Consider the following 19,278-nt stretch of genomic DNA (forward strand, 5'->3'; position numbering starts at 1 on the left):
TTCCTTCACTTCCTTCCTGCTTGAGCAGAGGTGAAAACAGAAAACACCTGCCTGCTAAACCTCCCTCTCTCTGGTAGGACAGCTCTTTACATTCCTCCCTCGTACAGCCCTCCCTCCTAGACTGTTAAGGTTTAGCCTCACTTCTCTCTCTAGTGAGACACTATACTCTCCCTCCCCTTCTCCCCCTCCCCCCCTTAATCCCTCCCCTTCTCCCCCTCCCTCCATCCCCTCTTCCTCCCTCTCCTCCCTCTAGGAGTAAGACAGGTGGGAGCCGTTGGAGATGTGTGAGGTGACGGAGGTGCTTCTGCTGAGGACCCCGTCGCTGCCCCCCGCCCCCCCGGGCCCCCCTCCAGACGCCGTCCTCCGCAGGGGCTGGGGGCTGTTTCTCAGGGCCATGAGGCTGGGGCCCCCCCGCACCCCCAGCCCCCCGCCGTACACCCCCCCCTGCGAAGAGGAGGAGGAGGAAGAGGAGGAGGAGGGGCCGGAAACAGAGGGGGGGGCAGGGGGCGGGGGGGGCAGCATGGCCAGGGATTGGGAGGAGGCGCGGGAGGGCAGGTGGTGGGAGAAGGGGTGAGGGTGGGGGTGTGCCAGGTCACCCCCGGAGGAGCCCCGGACCCCCCCCGCCCACTCCCTCTCCCGCTCCTTCTCACGCTCCCTCTCTCTCTCCCGCTCGCGGTATAGCTGGGGTGTGCTCTGGTGGTGGTAGTGCTGAGGGAGGTGGTGGCGGTGGTGGTGAGAGGAGGAGGAGGACGAGGAGGAGGAGGAGGAGGCCGAGGAGCGAGACGAGTGGTGCGCCTCCCTCCCCTCCCTCCCCATCACGCCCACGCCGTGTGAGGAGCCCTCCCCCCTGCTCCCCCCGCTGCGGCGGGAGTGCGGCTGGCTGGAGGGCGGGGCGTTGGGGGCATGGCCCCCATGGCTCCAGTGACTGGCGGAGCGGGGGCCGGGGGGACCCGGGGGGCCGTAGCCCTGCTTGGGGTAGGCCTCGCTGGGGATGCCAGTGAGGGCCATGTTGCTGAAGCCCAGACGCATGCTCTCAGAGTCGAAGCTTTCGATCTCACAGGCCTGCCGCTCCAGCAGGGTGCGGATCCTCTCAGAGCGCTCGTTCTGCAGGGACAGCATCTCCTCCTCGATCTAAACAACAACAACATCACAGGTGTGAGCCTGGCTGGTCTGCCCCCTGTGGTGAGCTGAGGATGCTGCAGCCAGGTGTATCTCACACACACACAACCTGGAGCAGGACCTGCTACAAGAAGTACCAAACACAGACACTCCCATCTCCCATCCCCCCCCCCCCCCCCCCCCGGTCGTACCCTCTGCTCCAGCAGGGCCCGGCGGATGGACACCCTCTGCTCCAGGTCCTTGGCCTCCCTATCGTGCTGGGAGTCGGTGTGGATCTTGATCTTGCTCTGATAGGCGTTCAGCAGTTCCAGCTCCTGCTGCAGCTGCATCCGCAGCACCTGGTACTCTGCTTCCTGGGTCTCGTCCAATCGCAACTGAGGACAGACAGGAGGAAGGGCGGGGCCGTAAGTCAAGCTGACCGGTAGTTTGTGTGAGATGTCAGTCCCATTGATGAGGAGAGGAGGAGGACAGGGAGGAAGTGGAGAGGGTGAGAGGAGGAGGAGAGGCAGGAGGTAAGGAGGAGAGGAGGAGGAGAGGCAGGAGATAAGGAGGCGAGGAGGAGCAGAGGGTTTTATCTCCTCCCCCTAAGGAGAGCAGCATCTCTAACCCTGAGCAGGTCAGATGTCTACAAGGTGATGAGCTGTGGTCTGATCGTAATATTTGTATTCAAAGGTGAACAAGGATCCCAACATGCTATACTATATGTATTGTTAAACAGTGGAGGGATGTAATTTGTCTGGTAAATAAATCGTCTTTTTATAAATATGGTGGATTTGCATGTATTTAATGCTGTTGCTGTTAGTCTGAGTGGAGACAGGGTAATGTGGATCTGTCCTGTCAACAAGAACATCTGCATGTGGGCAGAGGTGGCCTGGTGTGAACTGCTAATACAGAGAGCAGGGTGACCTGGGGCTTAAACACCAGGATACAGGAGCAAGCAAGGACACAGCTGACAGCTGCAACATGGAGGAGGGAAGGGAGGAAGGAAGGGAGGAGGGAGGGAAGAGAGGAGGGAGGGGAGGAAGGAAGGGAGGAGGGAAGGGAGGAGGGAAGGGAGGAAGGAAGGGCGGAGGGAAGGGAGGAGGGCGGAGGGAAGGGAGGACGGAAGGGAGGAGGGCATAGCATGAGTCTTCATCCAGGACTGGTGTATCTTATTCGGGTGGTGGGTTATGGTTAGCACATGGTTCTATCTTCAGGCAGAGTGGCTGAGCTGGGGAGGAGGTAGGGGAGGTAGAGAGGTGGAGGAGGTAGAGAGGTGGAGGAGGTAGAGAGGGGGAGGAGGTAGAGAGGTGGAGGAGGTAGAGAGGTGGAGGAGGTAGAGAGGGGGAGGAGGTAGAGAGGTGGAGGAGGTAGAGAGGTGGAGGAGGTAGAGAGGGGGAGGAGGTAGAGAGGTGGAGGAGGTAGAGAGGTGGAGGTAGAGAGGTGGAGGACGTAGAGAGGGGGAGGAGGTAGAGAGGGGGAGGAGGTAGAGAGGGGGAGGAGGTAGAGAGGTGGAGGAGGTAGAGAGGGGGAGGAGGTCGAGAGGGGGAGGAGGTAGAGAGGGGGAGGAGGTAGGGGAGGTAGAAGGTTGCTCTGGCATGCCCGGGCGAGGGTGCGGTGCAGAGAGAGAGAGAGGTCTGCTTGCCTGACTCACCGCCTGCGTGGACAGCATGTCGTTGATTGAGTGGTCGTACTGCTCGGCCAGGATGGCCAACTTCCTTGTCTGCTCCTCCTTCAGCCTCTTCAGCACCCCCTTGTGGTCGGCCTTGGGAGTGCTCTCCAGCAGGTGGTTCCTCAGGGCCTTGTACTGCCTGGTCTGGATCTTACACGTGTCCTGGAACTGACGCTTGATCTGCAGCTCCTTGGACTGGAGGAGACACACACAGGCTGAGAGGCTGGAGGAGACACACACACAGGCTGAGAAGCTGGAGGAGACACAGGCTGAGAGGCTGGAGGAGACACACAGGCTGAGAGGCTGGAGGAGACACACACAGGCTGAGAGGCTGGAGGAGACACAGGCTGAGAGGCTGGAGGAGACACACACAGGCTGAGAGGCTGGAGGAGACACAGGCTGAGAGGCTGGAGGAGACACACACACAGGCTGAGGCTGGAGGAGACACAGGCTGAGAGGCTGGAGGAGACACACACAGGCTGAGAGGCTGGAGGAGACACACACACAGGCTGAGGCTGGAGGAGACACACACAGGCTGAGAGGCTGGAGGAGACACACACACAGGCTGAGGCTGGAGGAGACACACACAGGCTGAGAGGCTGGAGGAGACACACACAGGCTGAGAGGCTGGAGGAGACACAGGCTGAGAAGCTGGAGGAGACACAGGATGAGAGGCTGGGGTGGGTATTTTTATAATGGTTGGCAGGCGATTTAGTTAACTGTAATGTACTTGATGAAATGTAGGTACGTTGTGTCTAATATGGAGGGTCCTGGAGGGTATATTCCCCCTCGCAGCAGCTCATTTGATCCTTGGATAATTCATATTTCATAACCTTGTGTCACCTGACCTGTCACCTGACAGTCACCTGCCCTGTCACCTGACCTGAGCCATACTTAGGTTCCCAGGTGTCTAAGAAGGGGGGGAGGCTGATCTGATGAGGGGGGAGGAAGGGGGAGGCTGAGATGATGAGGGAGGAAGGGGGGAGAGTGTGTTGAGGAGTAATGGAGAACAAAGACTTAAATTATAAAAATGAACAAGACGATGAATTCAACAAAAAATAATTTATTTCTGTAATATTTTCTGTGCAGAGAAAATATGGAGAAATGTGTAAAGTATGACAACATATTTCTTATGCTTCCACTCACATAGTGCATACTACTGCAACACACAGACTAGGGTGAAATGCTGACAAGATGGCCGCCAAACCACATAGTACTGGCATTACTGCAAGTATTAAACACTCATATAGAACGTGTGATAAAACTATGTAGAAATGCAAACGCACACAAGACATATAACAAACAAATGTAAACAAAAGGTACAATAATGGAACACAACTCATAATGGAACACACAAACAATTTGAAAATGATAAATTACATTCAAATAACACACCAGGGTGAACAAGTTATAATTGAGTTTTGGGGGAACATACAGATGCTTGTGGTAAAGACAAACTAGACCGGGTCAGGAAGCTCCCCACTAACCTGCCCTGCATGCAGCACACCCAGAAATATACCACCTACTGCTCCCTGGTTAACATGCAGAGCAGAGGGAGGGGGAGAGAGGGAAGGAGAGGGAAGGGGAGACAAAGAGGGGAGAAGGGTAGAGGCAGAGAGAGGGGGAGAGAAAGAGGGGAGAAGGGATAGAGGGAAGGAGAGGGGAGAAGGGATAGAGGGAAGGAGAGGGAAGGGGAGAAGGGAGAGAGGCAGAGAGAGAGACAGAGATGCTCCCTCTCTCCACCAGAATACATCCCCTTCCATGAGCAAAGCTCTACTGTGAAAGGGGACGACTTTCTGAAGAACTTGTGTTTAAAGTAGTATTCCTGCACTTATAATAATATATTTAATGTTTTTTTTTCTATATCAAAAGTATTCTGATACTTTGTATATCTATTCTGTAAACGAAATAATTTACATTTTTATTAGGCATTAGCAAAACTTCTGAATCAAACCTGTTCCTTCAGCAGAACTGAAACACGTCAACACATGAACATCTCACATTTTCAGCCAAGATTTTGAACCGTGTTTAAAAATCCTTCAAGTATAAACACTCACTGAACGCTGAAAATATATATTTTTGGGAACTAGGACAAACTTGTGTTTGACAGGGATTATCACTTCAGAGTTTACAATGTCTTTACAGGGACACGTTCAACATTTCCCAAAAATCTTTGGATTTGATTTACTATTGCATATTTCCCCCAAAAGATTGTCTTCAGATATATTTAACTGTATTATATAATCCCAGTTAAATTATAATCATAAAATCCTTTCCATCTATAGCTTCACATATACGGAGCACATCACTTAATACAATATATTTTTGAATATAAACACTTATGTAAATACTTTAAGCAGACAACTGCTATATATTCACCTCAAGGACACTAATAGAAGAAAGTTTACATGGTAAATCATGATAGGGTTATTGCTTTTAGAGCAATAAGTCATGTGGCAGTCACTGTGTGAACTCTGGTCTGGTCATGGTTACGGCCCAACACAATCATCAGCCCCCCCCCCCCCCCCCCCCCCCCCCTCTATACAGGACTTAGTCACCGTGGCCCCTGCAGGAGATGAACCATCTGGTTTCAACCTGTGGGTGATTCTCTTCCAGTTTTCACCTCATCTTAGTTGCAGCGTAGGACACAGCTCTGATTGGTCAACCTAGTTAGCATTGTTTCAGGACAATGGTGGAGTCTAATGCCCTGCCCCCCGCTGCCCCCCGTCGGCCTGTCCCCCGCTGCCCCTGTCCCCCGCTGCCCCCCGTCCCCCGCTGCCCCCCGTCCCCGGGGGATCATTAGTGTTCCTCCAGAGCTGGAGGTTTGTGGCCATTATCGGCACGACAGCGATGACTCAGCACCCCCTGTGATAGCCACGTGCTAACACAGCCCAACAAGACTTTTAGAAATCTTATACAAAATATTTTAAAAGATTGCACAAACATGGTCTGAACAATAACCACAAACATATCGTCTTAAGAATTAAGAACAAAAATTATAGTAAAAGAAAATGTAAAAAACTTTTACAAAAAGCACAATAGTGAAAAAGTCTGGCCCTTCTCTGTGTGTTGTACAAGCGTGATGCAGCTTTGGCAACACAGTCCTCAACAGCCAATCAGATATGGCCATGTGCACAGGGTTAAGCGCTCCCAGTGTAACTAGGCATGGGGCTGGTCGGCCGGGTGAAGAACAGTGTGGTACAACAATATGGCCCCCAGATAATGACAAACAAAGGTTGGATGATGAAGGATGGATCCCCCGCCCCCCCCCCCCCCCACACACACACACACACACACACACACACTTCCTCCTCTCATCTCCAGGGTCTGACCTTGCGCCTGACACTCTTCCCAGACTGAGATCTCCTCAGCCCACACTCCCATCTCCCCTCCTCTCCTCTGCTCCCCCTCTCCTCCCTCCTCTGCCTCTCCCTGCTCTGCCTCTCCCTCTCCCTCCTCTTCCTCTCGTGGCGAGGCAGCAGGCGAGGCAGGCGGCTGGGCCTCTCCTCCCTCAGCAGGCCCAGGGCTCTCAGGCCCAGCAGGCAGCGAGGGGGCAGCTCTCCCAGGACCCGGCCGGCCACGCGCAGCACCATGGAGTTAGCCAGGTCTGCCAGCACCCCCAGGGGCCGGCGGAGGAAGCGACGTGCCCAGAGCAGGGCCAGGGCCAGGGGAGAGGGGGGCCGGCAGCAGGCCTGGTAGTCTGGGGGCAGGCTCTGCAGGGGCACGGGGATCCTAGACTGCCGCACACCCCAGTTGCGGCCGGCCTTGGGGAACATGTCGTAGAGGCTGCGCTCCGCCTGCCCCCCCAGGACTGACTGGTACACGGCAAACAGGGGGCGGGGGAGGCGGAACAGGATGCGCATCCACAGACGGCTCAGCCTGCGGGGGGCACCCTGGAGGAAGACGCGGGCCGGACGCACCACCAGCACCACCAGCAGGTACAGGGACAGGAAGAGGGAGGGCGAGCTGAGCAGGGAGGCTGAGATCAGGGCTACGGGGACGTAGTAGAGCCCCAGGCTCACAGAGAGGGCCAGGCTGAACAGGCCGCAGCCCCACAGGGAGAGAGACAGGTAGGAGGACAAGGAGAGCGAGCAGAGCGAGCGCAGGAAGAGGTAGGAGAAGAAGAGGGCGAGGAGGGCTAGCTCCGAGGAGAGAAGGAGCGAGGCCAGCGAGGGCAGGGGAGGGGAGCGGCGGAGGGAGAGGAGGAAGATGGTGAGGAGGAGGAGGGTGAGGATGGAGGGTTGGGCGGCAGCAGACAGGGAGAGGAGGAGGCAGATGGCGTGAGAGAAGAAAGAGGGGATGGAGGAGAGGACGGGGGGAGGGGAGGGAGGCGGGGGAGGAGGGTCCAGCTCCTCCAGGGTGTCTGGGAAGTAGAACTCTGACAGGTCATCCATCTGTCTCTGACGGACACGCCTCCTTTCCAGGGAGGGGGAGGAGCTTACCTCTGACGGACAGCCATCAGCCACGCCCCTACCCTCTTCCTGAAGGCCCTCCTCTTCATCAGTATCGGTCTCTCCACCCTCCTCTTCCTCCCACAGCCCCCCCTCCACCTCCCTCAGCCCCCCCTTCACTCCTCTCTGCTCCTCATCCTCCTCCACCTCTCTCTCTCCCTCCTCCTCCACCTCAGTCTCTCCCTCCTTCTCCACCTCAGTCTCTGTAGTAGAGGAACTCGGAACATCTCCACAGCCTTCCTCCTCCTTCCCTCCATCTCCAGTCATCTCTCTAACCTCTCCTATTCCAACTTCCACACTTCCACCCTCCTCTCCTTCATCCAGCTCCTCGCCTCCTTCCTTCATTTCCTCTGATACACATTCATAAACCACCTCCTCCCCCTCCCCCCCCCCGGCTCCTGGCTCCTCCCCCTCCTCCAGGGACTCGGAGGTCTGACTCACTTTGAGACTCTTGGGCTGCTGGCGGACTTCCACGGCGTGTTTCTGTCTGAGTTCGTGCTCGCGCCGCTTGTTGTACTCCATCTGGTTGGTGAGCTCAGTCTGGTGCTGCGTGCGGATGAGCTCGGCCCGCGTGCGCTGCACCGAGGCCAGCTGGCGCGCCTGCAGCTCCTGGGTGGACTCGTGGTGCCGCAGGAGCATGGCACACTCCAGGTCCTTCAGGGTCTGCTTCTTGTTCAGGTCCTGGAGGAGGAGGAGGGTGAGAGGTGCGGGCACACTACACACTCCTGCTGTGTGTGTGTGTGTGTGTGTGCGCACCTCTCTCAGCAGGTCCTGCTCCAGGTTCTGTCTGGCCAGCAGCATCTTCCTTTTGTACTGTCGGCTCTGCAGCTCGTAGTACTGCCTCTGTCTCCGTAGCAACCCCGCCTCCTCCTCCGCCTGCAGCTGCTGCAGACACTCCTTCTGGTGCACCAGCCACTCCTGCTTCTCACGCTTGGGGGTCGACTGGTTCTCACTCAGCTCCTGCAGGGGTACAAGGTCAGGGTCAGGGCTAGAGGTCAGGGCTAGAGGTCAGGGCTAGAGGTCAGGGCCAGGGCTAGAGGTCAGGGTCAGGGCTAGAGGTCAGGGTCAGGGCTAGAGGTCAGGGTCAGGGCTAGAGGTCGGGGCTAGAGGTCGGGGCTAGAGGTCAGGGCTAGAGGTCAGGGCTAGAGGTCAGGGCTAGAGGTCAGGGCTAGAGGTCAGGGCTAGAGGTCAGGGCTAGAGGTTTGAGGACAGGGCTAGAGGTTAGAGGACAGGGCTAGAGGTCAGGGGTTACCTCCTTCAGCTGCTCCTTGCGCTGGCGGTACAGGCGTTTGTGGTTGTCCAGCAGGCTGCTCAGCTCCTTCTTCTGCTGGGCCAGGATGTGCTGCTGGAACTTCTTCTCCTCCGCCAGCGCCGCCTTGGTCTGGAACACAGAACCATCAGAACCACTAGAACCCTCTATCCCTCCTCCACCTATTCCTCCCTGCCTCCTTCTCTCCCCCCCTCCCTCCTCACCTCCTTCTCCAGGATGGCCAGGTGCTTCTTGCTCAGCTTGTCTCCCTCTCCAGAGAAGCTGTTCCTCTGGGTCTCCAGCTCCTTGTCCAGTCTCAGTTGGTGCTCGTCCATCTCGGCCTTCAGCTTGTTCTCCAGACCCATCAGCTGCTTCTGGTGCTGACGCCGCATGCGCTTGTACCTGCACACACATCCGCCAGTCACACACTGGGGCTCTTAGACTAGGAGGAATTAACACTGAGCTAACACAGGGCTCGACATTAAGGCTTGTCCGCTTGTCCGGGACAAGTGGATTTCTTTGAAGTAACATGGCTTTTTATTTAGTTTGAGTTTGAACTTGTCCAGTGCAAAAAATCCACTGGACAAGTTCAAACTCAAACTAAATAAAATGCCATGTTACTTCACGTAATGTGCCATTCATTACGTCTATTTTACAGATTTTATTTTACAGAATTCTGCATTAGCAAAGCACAAAAAAATGGCTTTGTTCCAAGATCTCTAAAGACCATGCATCTAATTTAATGCTCAACACTTGAACGGGGGCTTATTACTTGAAAGAGGAATTATTTACTGTCGTCTCAGTTACACTATCAGGGCTTGGAAATACTGTGACTTACTAAAGTAGGCAAATGGCTCGTAGAACATAACATTTCATAATAATTTCAGTAAATCAAGACCCAGTGAAATGTTATATACAGCTAGCAAACTAACGTTAGCTAGCATCGCTAAAAACATTGGCTAACAACTTCGGTAGGCTATCCTCACTATTTGCAAGCTAGCTAAACTTATACTGTATCCAAATTGTATAAAAAATTTTTTTACATAATAGTTTTGCTACTGAATGTTCCTTTTAAAGGGATCCTTTAAAAGGTGTATATACTTTACAGTTGAATATTAGCTGATATTTAACTACATACATTTAACCGATACAAATGCTGCTAATGCTTGCAAGGTACACAGCTGCCGACACTAGCTAACGTCAACACAAAAATATATATGTATAGATTTATCAGTCTTTACCCGGACAAGTGACTTGTGCATGGGCAAGTGAAACGTTAATGTACTTGTCCAAAGGACAAGTGCCTCATAAAGTCAATGTCGAGCCCTGGCTAACGTTAAGCTAGCAGTCACCTTTTATATGGTGTTTACGAGGTATTCCAACATTAGTTTGCTTTCCATCTAGCGGGCATTCTGAAGCACCAGCACACTGCTTTCATCCGTGACTGAGGCATAATGATGACATCACGTGTCCTACCCAGACATCTGCTCCCTGAGGGCGGAGCCTGAGGCATAATGATGACATCACGTGTCCTACCCAGACATCTGCTCCCTGAGGGCGGAGCCTGAGGCATAATGATGACATCACGTGTCCTACCCAGACATCTGCTCCCTGAGGGCAGAGCCTGAGGCATAATGATGACATCACGTGTCCTACCCAGACATCTGTTCCCTGAGGGCGGAGCCTGAGGCATAATGATGACATCACGTGTCCTACCCAGACATCTGCTCTCTGAGGGCGGAGCCCTGCTCGTGCTCCTGGATCTGTCGCGTCACCAGCGACGCCGTACGGATGGTGGCGAAGTGGTCTCGCCCCCTGCGCCTCCGCCCCCCGCCCCCCCCGGAGGAGGGGGGTGGCTCCTGCAGCTCTGGCTGGTACGGGTCGTCATAGATGTTGTCATGGCTCTGAAGGGGGGGGGGAACCCTGTCAATAACTGACTATCAACACTTCATGACTGAACCCACCCAGACCCTCCCACACACACATCCACCCAGACCCCCCCACACACACACATCCACCCAGACCCCCCCACACACACACATCCACCCAGACCCCCCCACACACACATCCACCCAGACCCCCCCACACACACACACATCCACCCAGACCCCCCCACACACACATCCACCCAGACCCCCCCCACACACACACATCCACCCAGACCCCCCCACACACACACATCCACCCAGACCCCCCCACACACACACATCCACCCAGACCCCCCCACACACACACATCCACCCAGACCCCCCCACACACATCCACCCAGACCCCCCCCCCACACACACACATCCACCCAGACCCCCCCCCACACATACACAGACCCCCCCCCCCCACACACACACACACCCACACACACACCCGCCCCCACACACACACCCACCCAGATCCCCCCCCAGCCACACACACACCCCCACAAACACACCCAGACCCCCCCCCACACACACACACACCCAGACCCCCCCCCACACACACACCCACCCAGACCCCCCACACACACACCCACCCAGACCCCCCCACACACACACACACCCAGACCCCCCCCCCAGCCACACACACCCAGACCCCCCCCCCAGCCACACACACACCCCCACCCAGACCCTCTCCCCCCACACACACACACCCCCAGACTGACCAGGGGCTGGTGTAGGACAGAGCTGTTGGAGCTGACAGTGTGCTCTCCCTCCTGCATCATGGCCATCTCCCCGCTGTCGTCAGAGCCGTCGGCCAGACTGTTGACAGAGCTGCTCTGAGAGCTGGCGCTGATGGACATGGACGGCAGCGAATGGGAGCTCTCCATGCTGTTCACGGTCCCGGTCCTCAGCATGTACTGTTCTACATCCTGGAGGGGGAGGAGGGGTTACTGGAGGCACATACACCTAACTCACACAAACACCTCTCAAACACATCTAACACATGCTCATTCACACATGCAGACACACACACTTAACTCCCATTTACAGTCTCCCACTAGAAGAGCTTGTTTAGACTCCAGCATTTTCTCCATTCCTGCCTTTCCTCTGCTAGCCAGAGGACATTGGTGTGTGTGTGTGTGTGTGTGTGTGTGTGTACAGACCCTCCTCCCTTCCTGACGGAGGTAAAGTGCTGTGAGCTGTAGAGCAGAGCTGCTCTCAAACAGAGGATGGAGCCCAACGTGGCCTCTGTCCTTCCTCTGGAGACCTGACCACAGACACTATACCACCTCCTCTTCATTACCCGCCCTCCCCCTCCTCCTAAACCCCCCCTCCCCCTCACCTCCTCTCAACCCCCCCCCGGCCCCTCACCACCTCCTCTCAACCCCCCCTCCCCCTCACCTCCTCCTCAACCCCCCCGGCCCCTCACCTCCCCCTCAATCCCCCCCTCCCCCTCACCTCCTCCTCAATCCCCCCCTCCCCCTCACCTCCTCCTCAATCCCCCCTCCCCCTCACCTCCTCCTCAACCCCCCCGGCCCCTCACCTCCTCCTCAATCCCCCCTCCCCCTCACCTCCTCTCAACCCCCCCTCCCCCTCACCTTCTTCTCAACCCCCCCTTCCCCTCACCTCCTCCTCAACCCCCCCGCCCCCTCACCTCCTCCTCAACCCCCCCTCCCCCTCACCTCCTCCTCAACCCCCCCGCCCCCTCACCTCCTCCTCAACACCCCCTCCCCCTCACCTCCTCCTCAACCCCCCCGCCCCCTCACCTCCTCCTCCTCCCCCCCCTCTGGGGCAGGGCCGTTCAGGGCCTCGTGGAACAGGATCTTCTTCATCTTGCGGTACTGCAGGTTGTCCAGCTCCCGCACCGCGTCCTTGGTCCTGGCGATCAGGTCCATCACCACCGTCACCGGGCGCTCCCGGCACAGGAAGTGATGCTGCGGGGATGAGGAGATGGAGGGATGGGGGAATGAGAGAGAGAAAAGATAGTAGTGATGAATATTCAGCTCAACAGGATGTTGATGATGGCAGAGAGATTTAAACATCTACAGTATGCTTCACAGCCAGTCATATGTCCTCACTTCCTGGATACTTTGCCGGCTTACCTTGAGCAGCACGTCGGAGGTAGGTCTATCCTGGACGAGCTTCTGCAGACACAAATCCACAAAGTTCCGGAAGTAATCAGACCTGGAGACACAGAAGAACCATGACACAGAAGACTTCTGATGGAGACAGAGACAGGTCAGGGTGCTCAGATCAGGGTCAGTAGAGGTCAGGGTATTCAGACCAGGGTCAGTAGAGGTCAGGGTGCTCAGATCAGGGTCAGTAGAGGTCAGGGTATTCAGATCAGGGTCAGTAGAGGTCAGGGTATTCAGACCAGGGTCAGTAGAGGTCAGGATGATCATACCAGGGTCAGTAGAGGTCAGGATGATCAGACCAGGGTCAGTAGAGGTCAGGGTGTTCAGACCAGGGTCAGTAGAGGTCAGGGTGTTCAGACCAGGGTCAGTAGAGGTCAGGGTGTTCAGACCAGGGTCAGTAGAGGTCAGGGTGCGGTGCTTACCAGTGGTTGGACTGCAGAACAGGACTCTCATTCTGGGCGATGTGATATAAGGCACTCATAGCATTCATGTTGAACAGAGGAGGCTTCCTCTCAGCTGCAGGGGGGAGGGGGGAGAGGAAAGAGCCTAATATTAACTAGAGCCCGACCGATATATCCGTCGGCGGGCCGATATTGTCGGCGCTCGCACAAATGCTCCCAAATATATTTTGAGGTTGCACAGACACAATATGCGACCGAAATGGTCTCAATTTCAAGCCAGTTTGACAGACAGGTGACCAGACAGACAGGTGTATCTGGTCTTACCCAGCTCTATGCAGGTGATTCCCAGTGACCACACGTCCACTTTGCCGTCGTACTGACCCTCGTCCATCGCGAGGATCACCTCTGGAGCCATCCTGGGGGAGGAAGAGGGAAGGTGAGAAAGGAGGAGAGGAAGGAAGAGGGAGGAAAAGAAAGAGGGAAGGTGAGAGGAAGAGAGAAGGAGAGAAGAAGAGAGAGGCGCTCTCACCAGTAAGGTGTGCCCACAAATGAGTTGGCAGGGGCCAGGATGGAGGCGGAGCCAAAGTCTCCAAGCTTGACCTGCCCAGGCTCGGTCAGCAGGATGTTCCCTGCCTTCACATCCCTGAGGAGCAGCACACACAGTTAACAACACCACTCTGCTCCTCGCACACCTAGCACTGAGTCACACAACATGGGGGAGGACAGAGACACAGAGAACAGAGAGAGAGAGGAGGAAGAGATGTACAGAGAGACATCTGGAGAGAGAGAGAGATAGAGAGAGAGAGAGAGAGAGAGAGAGAGAGAGAGAGAGAGAGAGAGAGAGAGAGAGAGAGAGAGAAAGCTAGAGGTTATATACCTGTGAATCATGTTGTGAGAGTGAAGGTACACCAGGCCCTGCAGTGCACCATGGGTAATGGCTGCTATTTCCTCTTCCTGGAGCGGCTTCTTGTGGACTGAACCAATCACAGAGCAGGGAGGTCAGACCAATCACAGAGCAGGGAGGTCAGATGAATCACAGAGCAGGGAGGTCAGATGAATCACAGAGCAGGGAGGTCAGACCAATCACAGAGCAGGGATGTCAGACCAATCACAGAGCAGGGAGGTCAGATGAATCACAGAGCAGGGAGATGAGATCTCTCTACAGCTGGGTGTTTGAGATGAGGAACAGATCACATTTTCTACTTCTCCGTGCAGGTAACTTACCCTCCAACAGATCTGACGCAGAACCCAGACAGTACTCCATAACCAGCTGGGAGGAAAGAGACATTAACACGAGTTAACACACAGGGAAACTGGACACAAAAATGTGACTGTGTGTCTGTATGGTGTGTGTGTGTCTGTATGGTGTGTGTGTGTCTGTATGGTGTGTGTGTGTGTGTGTGTGTGTGTCTGTATGGTGTGTGTGTGTGTGCTCACCCATGCGGTGTGTTCTCTCAGGTAGCAGCCATGATACTCCACTGTGTTGGGGTGCCGCAGCTTCTGAAGGAACTTCACCTCCTTAATGATGTCCTGCCATTTCTGCAGATAGAAAGGAGGGATGAGAGGAAGGATGAGAGGAGGAGAGGTGAGGCGGGATGACAGGAGGAGACGTGAGGTGAGGAGGGATGAGAGGAGGAGAGGTGAGGAGGGATGAGAGGAGGAGAGGTGAGGAGGGATGAGAGGAGAAGAGGGATGAGAGGTGAGGAGGGATGAGAGGAGGAGAGGTGAGGAGGGATGAGAGGAGGAGAGGTGAGGAGGGAGGGATGACAGGAGGAGAGGTGAGGAAGGATGAGAGGAGAAGGGATGGAAGGGTGAGGAGGAGGAGGAGAGGTGAGGAGGAGAAAGGGGGAGAGGTGATGTGGAGGAGGGGTAGAGGAGAGATACTGAGCCAGCTTACCTCGTTGGACTGCTTGCCACTGTAGGACATCTTCTTGATGGCCACCACCTCGTTGGTGCGGATGTCGTGGGCCTGACAGGAGACAGGAAGGGGTTAACAGGGTAGAGACAGCCCTGTGTAGCACCACCAAGTCAACACGAGGCCCCCTTTCTGTCTCTTTCCCTCCCCTCTCCCCCCACCTCTTTGTTTCTTCATCCTGTTTTTCTTACCTTACCTCTCATGCTCATCCTGTCCTTCATCCATGTCCTCTCACTGTCCTGCCCTGCACCCATCCACATCCCAGGCCCGTCATTTTACCCTGCTAATCATCCCCCTCTCTCCCTGCTCATCATCCCCTTTCCCTCCTCCATGTTCACCATCCCCCCCTCCCTCCCTCCCTCCCTCCCTCCCCCCAGCCTTGTGTCTGCTGTCTGGCCCACATAATGGCTCCAGCCCAACAATTCAAAGTCCCAGATCCTTAGCTGTACTGCCACCCCACCCCACCCCGGTAGCTTACAAAGTAGACAGCCCCGAAGCTGCCATGTCCGATCTCCCGGAGGTCGGTGAAGAGCTTCTCTGGGTCGTCCCTGTAGAAGAGCTCCGACACCTCCGGGTCCTTCAGGCTCCCCGCCCGCACACTCGAAGGCATGGCCAGCGCCTGCTCTCACACACACACACACAAGCAAACACACGCATGAGCACACACATGAATATGATCTACTTCTTCTGCAACTGTGGTTACCAGCACACACACACCCCTTCAGCGCCTCCCACACAGCCCAGAGTACAGCACCATCACACTGACGTCTAGAAGTGGTCTGTCTCCAGGGAAGGGACACACTAGTTACCGTGTGACCATAATATCCCCCATCTCAGCAGACAGACAGACGGAGACAGACAGACAGACGGAGACAGACAGACAGGTAGAGGGTCCTCCCCCCTCACGACCCGTGTCTGTCTACAGTCCATCTCAGCATCCTGAGATGCTCCTCTCCCCTGCCTGGTAACACAACACCAGCAGAACACTCTCTCAGACCCACACCAGCAGAACACTCTCTCAGACCCACACCAGCAGAACACTCTCTCAGACCCACACCAGCAGAACACTCTCTCAGACCCACACCAGCAGAACACTCTCTCAGACCCACACCAGCAGAACACTCAGACCCCCACCAGCAGAACACTCAGACCCACACCAGCAGAACACTCTCTCAGACCCACACCAGCAGAACACTCAGACCCACACCAGCAGAACACTCAGACCCACACCAGCAGAACACTCTCTCAGACCCACACCAGCAGAACACTCTCTGAGACCCCCACCAGCAGAACACTCTCTCAGAAGCACACCAGCAGAACACTCCCTCAGACCCACACCAGCAGAACACTCTCTCAGACCCACACCAGCAGAACACTCTCTCAGACCCACACCAGCAGAACACTCAGACCCACACCAGCAGAACACTCTCTCAGAAGCACACGACCACCAGCCAGGCATCCAGCTCTGATTGGTTGACTCCTGAGCCAGTCTTGCCCAGGGGTGTCCAATCCTGGTCCTCGGGGCCCACTGCTCCAACACACCTGGGTATCAGGCTTCCAGAGAGACAGGTAATGGATAATGACCATTCATTAAAATCAGGTGTGTTGGAGCAGGGAAACATCTACACCATACAGGACAGTGGACCCAGGGCACCAGGACTGAACACCCCTGAACATGTTCTCTTGCGCTGTGGCAGCAGATGGAAGCTGAGGCTTGTGGCCTACACTCTTCTCAATAACAAACAGATTTCGAATTGAAAGAATGTTGAATGAACACTGTCTCTTGCAAAGTATGACAAATGTTGACCATAAAAAAACGTAGCCTATTTCAATTCTAAATCTCATCAAATGCACTGTATGCAGCCTCCGCATGCATCTTTAAATTAGACTAATGTATTTAAAATGATACAACGCTTGGCAACATGTTCTGCAGTAAGAAGTGCTTGAAGCGGTTTGACAAAGCAGAAGTAATTAGTTTCGTATGCGCGTAAACAGAAGCTGAAACCACACAACAAACCACGCAATGGATCAATGAAGGGCAGAAATCTTTAAAATAAAAACGTTTACATTTGAAGCTTCGAATCTTGATGCACGCACACTTGCCAAGACAATCAATTGGATTTATATAATAGTAGGACAGATTCATCCAATGCATATTACTAATAACGTTAGCAATTTCCCAGGGATTATTTTTCCAAATCTGGGTCTACTGTAACTCAACAGACAAACTACAACCGAGAGGGGAGCATCATCTGGGTTAGCGATGGACTTGGCTAGTCAAATGAGGCTAACACTAGCTACCTACCTACAACAGGCTATGACGCTAGCTAATCTCTATGTAATCGTTACCTACGCTAGCTACCGGAAAACATTCACCGCTCTGGCTTCAGTTAGCTTACATGCTAAAGTAATGCTAGCTTGTGAGAGGGTCCTCTTAAGATGACGGCCGCTCTCTTGACTAGTGTCAGCTTGTACTGTAGACTACAGTACAAGCTGGTGCAGTCTGGTGATGGCTAAGACAACGATCAGATAGAAATATACCAGGCTAGGTAGCTAGTCCAGAATGTTAAGATCAGAAAACGTTAACAGACAGATGGCTAGCTGCCATCACAAAACGATGTGATATCCAACAGTTTACTCGCAGGCTAGCTTCAAGCTAACTAGCCAGCTAGCGAACGTTAGGGAAATGAATGATTTATGTCGTCTTACCGTGGCTTTTGGGATCCACTGTAGCTAGCTTGAGAGCTAGCTAGTTGACCTAAGAGGAAATATATTGTATATACTGTCTCTCTTTTTTTCGAGCTGTATTCAAAACAACCGCATCACATTGTTTTCATTGATAGTCCTTCTCATTTTGCTGCTCCTCCGTTAGCATTAAGCTGGCGATGTCTGTCAATTAGCTAAGCTGCTAGATAGCTAGCTCTACCTAGCTAGCCTACTCTACTGACGCCTGTCGGTCTTCTTTAAATCAATCCGTAGATAATGCCGGGCGGTGAAACAGTTTATCAATTTGTTTCTGGACCCAATATTTCCATACGCCCACTCCCTGCGCTGCTATATGCTGTCATTACGTTGACATCAATCGTGGATTTAATCTCTGAATTGGTTTATCCATTTTTTCCCCGTCTCTCATCCGTTTTTGTTCACTACTTCATGATGGCGGAGCGGGGCGGCAGCCGACCGGAACCGGAACAAGTAAAGCTTCTTCTATTCTTCTACGATGCAGTTTCACACCAGATAAAATCAAATGATGCCCCAACGAATTTAGGAAATAATTATCTCTATACAACAGAAGAGGGTCGCAAAAACGTTAAAAAATTATTTTAAAATGTTTTCTATGTTGAAATTAAGCAATAAGATGGAACTAAGATGGAACATCTGCGTGAAGCATGAAGTATGAGCTACAGGTGTGTGTTACACAAGCATGTACAGAGCAGGCATCAACACACTCACACACACACACACACACACACACACACACACACACACACACACACACACACACACACACACACAAGCATGTACAGAGCAGGCATCAACACACACACACACACGCATGTACAGAGCAGGCGTCAACACACACACACACACACACACAAGCATGTACAGAGCAGGCGTCAACACACACACACACACAAGCATGTACAGAGCACACATCAACACACACACACACACACACAAAAGTTGCTCACTTTGCTTCACTCTGCAAATCAGATCAGCATAATCTCTTGTTGTAGGATGTTACCATTAAAGGCAGCTTGTGGCATGACGTAAACACAATAGGAAGATGCTACACCGTGCTACGGCCCAGCCTCCGCCCTACTGCTGGTTACCTGCCCCCATCTACCCCCACCTGCCCCCATCTACCCCCACCTGCCCCCATCTACACCCACCTGCCCCCATCTACCCCATCAGCCCCCATCTACCCCCACCTGCACCCATCTACCCCCACCTGCCCCCATCTACCCCCACCTGCCCCCATATACCCCCACCTGCCCCCATCTACCCCCACCTGCCCCCATCGACCCCCACCTGCACCCATCTAGCCCCACCTACCCCCACCTGCCCCCACCTACCCCCACCTACCCCCACCTGCCCCCACCTACCCCCACCTGCCCCCACCTGCCCCACCTACACCCACCCGCCTTTTGTAAGACATGTGTGTTTGTGCTGTAGTCTTGATCCTGTTGTGTAACCAGAGTGCAGTTTGGGGTTTTCTTCTTCCCTGTCCAATCCCCTCTCTTCATGGCACAACACCAGTTTGGCCTCTAATCGTTCTATCCTTCTTAAACCCTTTAAATGTACTTCCTGATATTCAGCTGACAGATAGGCTGTGTCTACTACCGCACACTTGTGCACTTCGAGCACTGACTTTCAGTGCTTAGGGCGCTTACACTGACAGAACCAGCAGAATTCAGTGCACTGAAAGTACCCGGATAACACA

General features: G+C 54.3%; 1 protein-coding gene across 1 annotated transcript; it reads right to left on the bottom strand.

Moving 5' to 3' along the window:
• Positions 1-249: 249 nt before the first annotated feature.
• On the bottom strand, positions 250-17,969 carry LOC136950069 (serine/threonine-protein kinase TAO2-like). The gene is made up of 18 exons (XM_067244154.1): positions 17,544-17,969; positions 15,313-15,453; positions 14,817-14,888; positions 14,357-14,458; positions 14,144-14,189; positions 13,797-13,893; positions 13,449-13,562; positions 13,244-13,335; positions 12,941-13,034; positions 12,486-12,567; positions 12,150-12,317; positions 11,106-11,312; positions 10,187-10,374; positions 8,695-8,872; positions 8,474-8,602; positions 2,753-2,965; positions 1,311-1,493; positions 250-1,131 (listed from the first exon to the last, which is right to left on the bottom strand). The coding sequence occupies exons 2-18, from the start codon at positions 15,442-15,444 to the stop codon at positions 250-252; spliced, it is 2,979 nt and encodes a 992-aa protein (XP_067100255.1). The 5' UTR covers positions 15,445-15,453; positions 17,544-17,969.
• Between the last annotated feature and the right edge of the window lie 1,309 nt (positions 17,970-19,278).

This window comes from Osmerus mordax, chromosome 10 (assembly GCF_038355195.1).
Source record: "Osmerus mordax isolate fOsmMor3 chromosome 10, fOsmMor3.pri, whole genome shotgun sequence".
Taxonomy (NCBI): Eukaryota; Metazoa; Chordata; class Actinopteri; order Osmeriformes; family Osmeridae; genus Osmerus; species Osmerus mordax.

What these genes read in the sequence shown, in the direction of transcription:
- LOC136950069 (XM_067244154.1), bottom strand. Translation starts at nt 15,444, where the DNA reads ATGCCTTCGAGTGTGCGGGCGGGGAGCCTGAAGGACCCGGAGGTGTCG. An exon ending in GTGGCAAGCAGTCCAACGAG is followed by an intron (nt 14,459 to 14,816) that starts GTAAGCTGGCTC and finishes TTCTATCTGCAG; the next exon opens with AAATGGCAGGACATCATTAA. An exon ending in GCAAGGAGCAGCTGAAGGAG is followed by an intron (nt 2,966 to 8,473) that starts GTAACCCCTGAC and finishes TGTCTCCTCCAG; the next exon opens with TCCAAGGAGCTGCAGATCAA.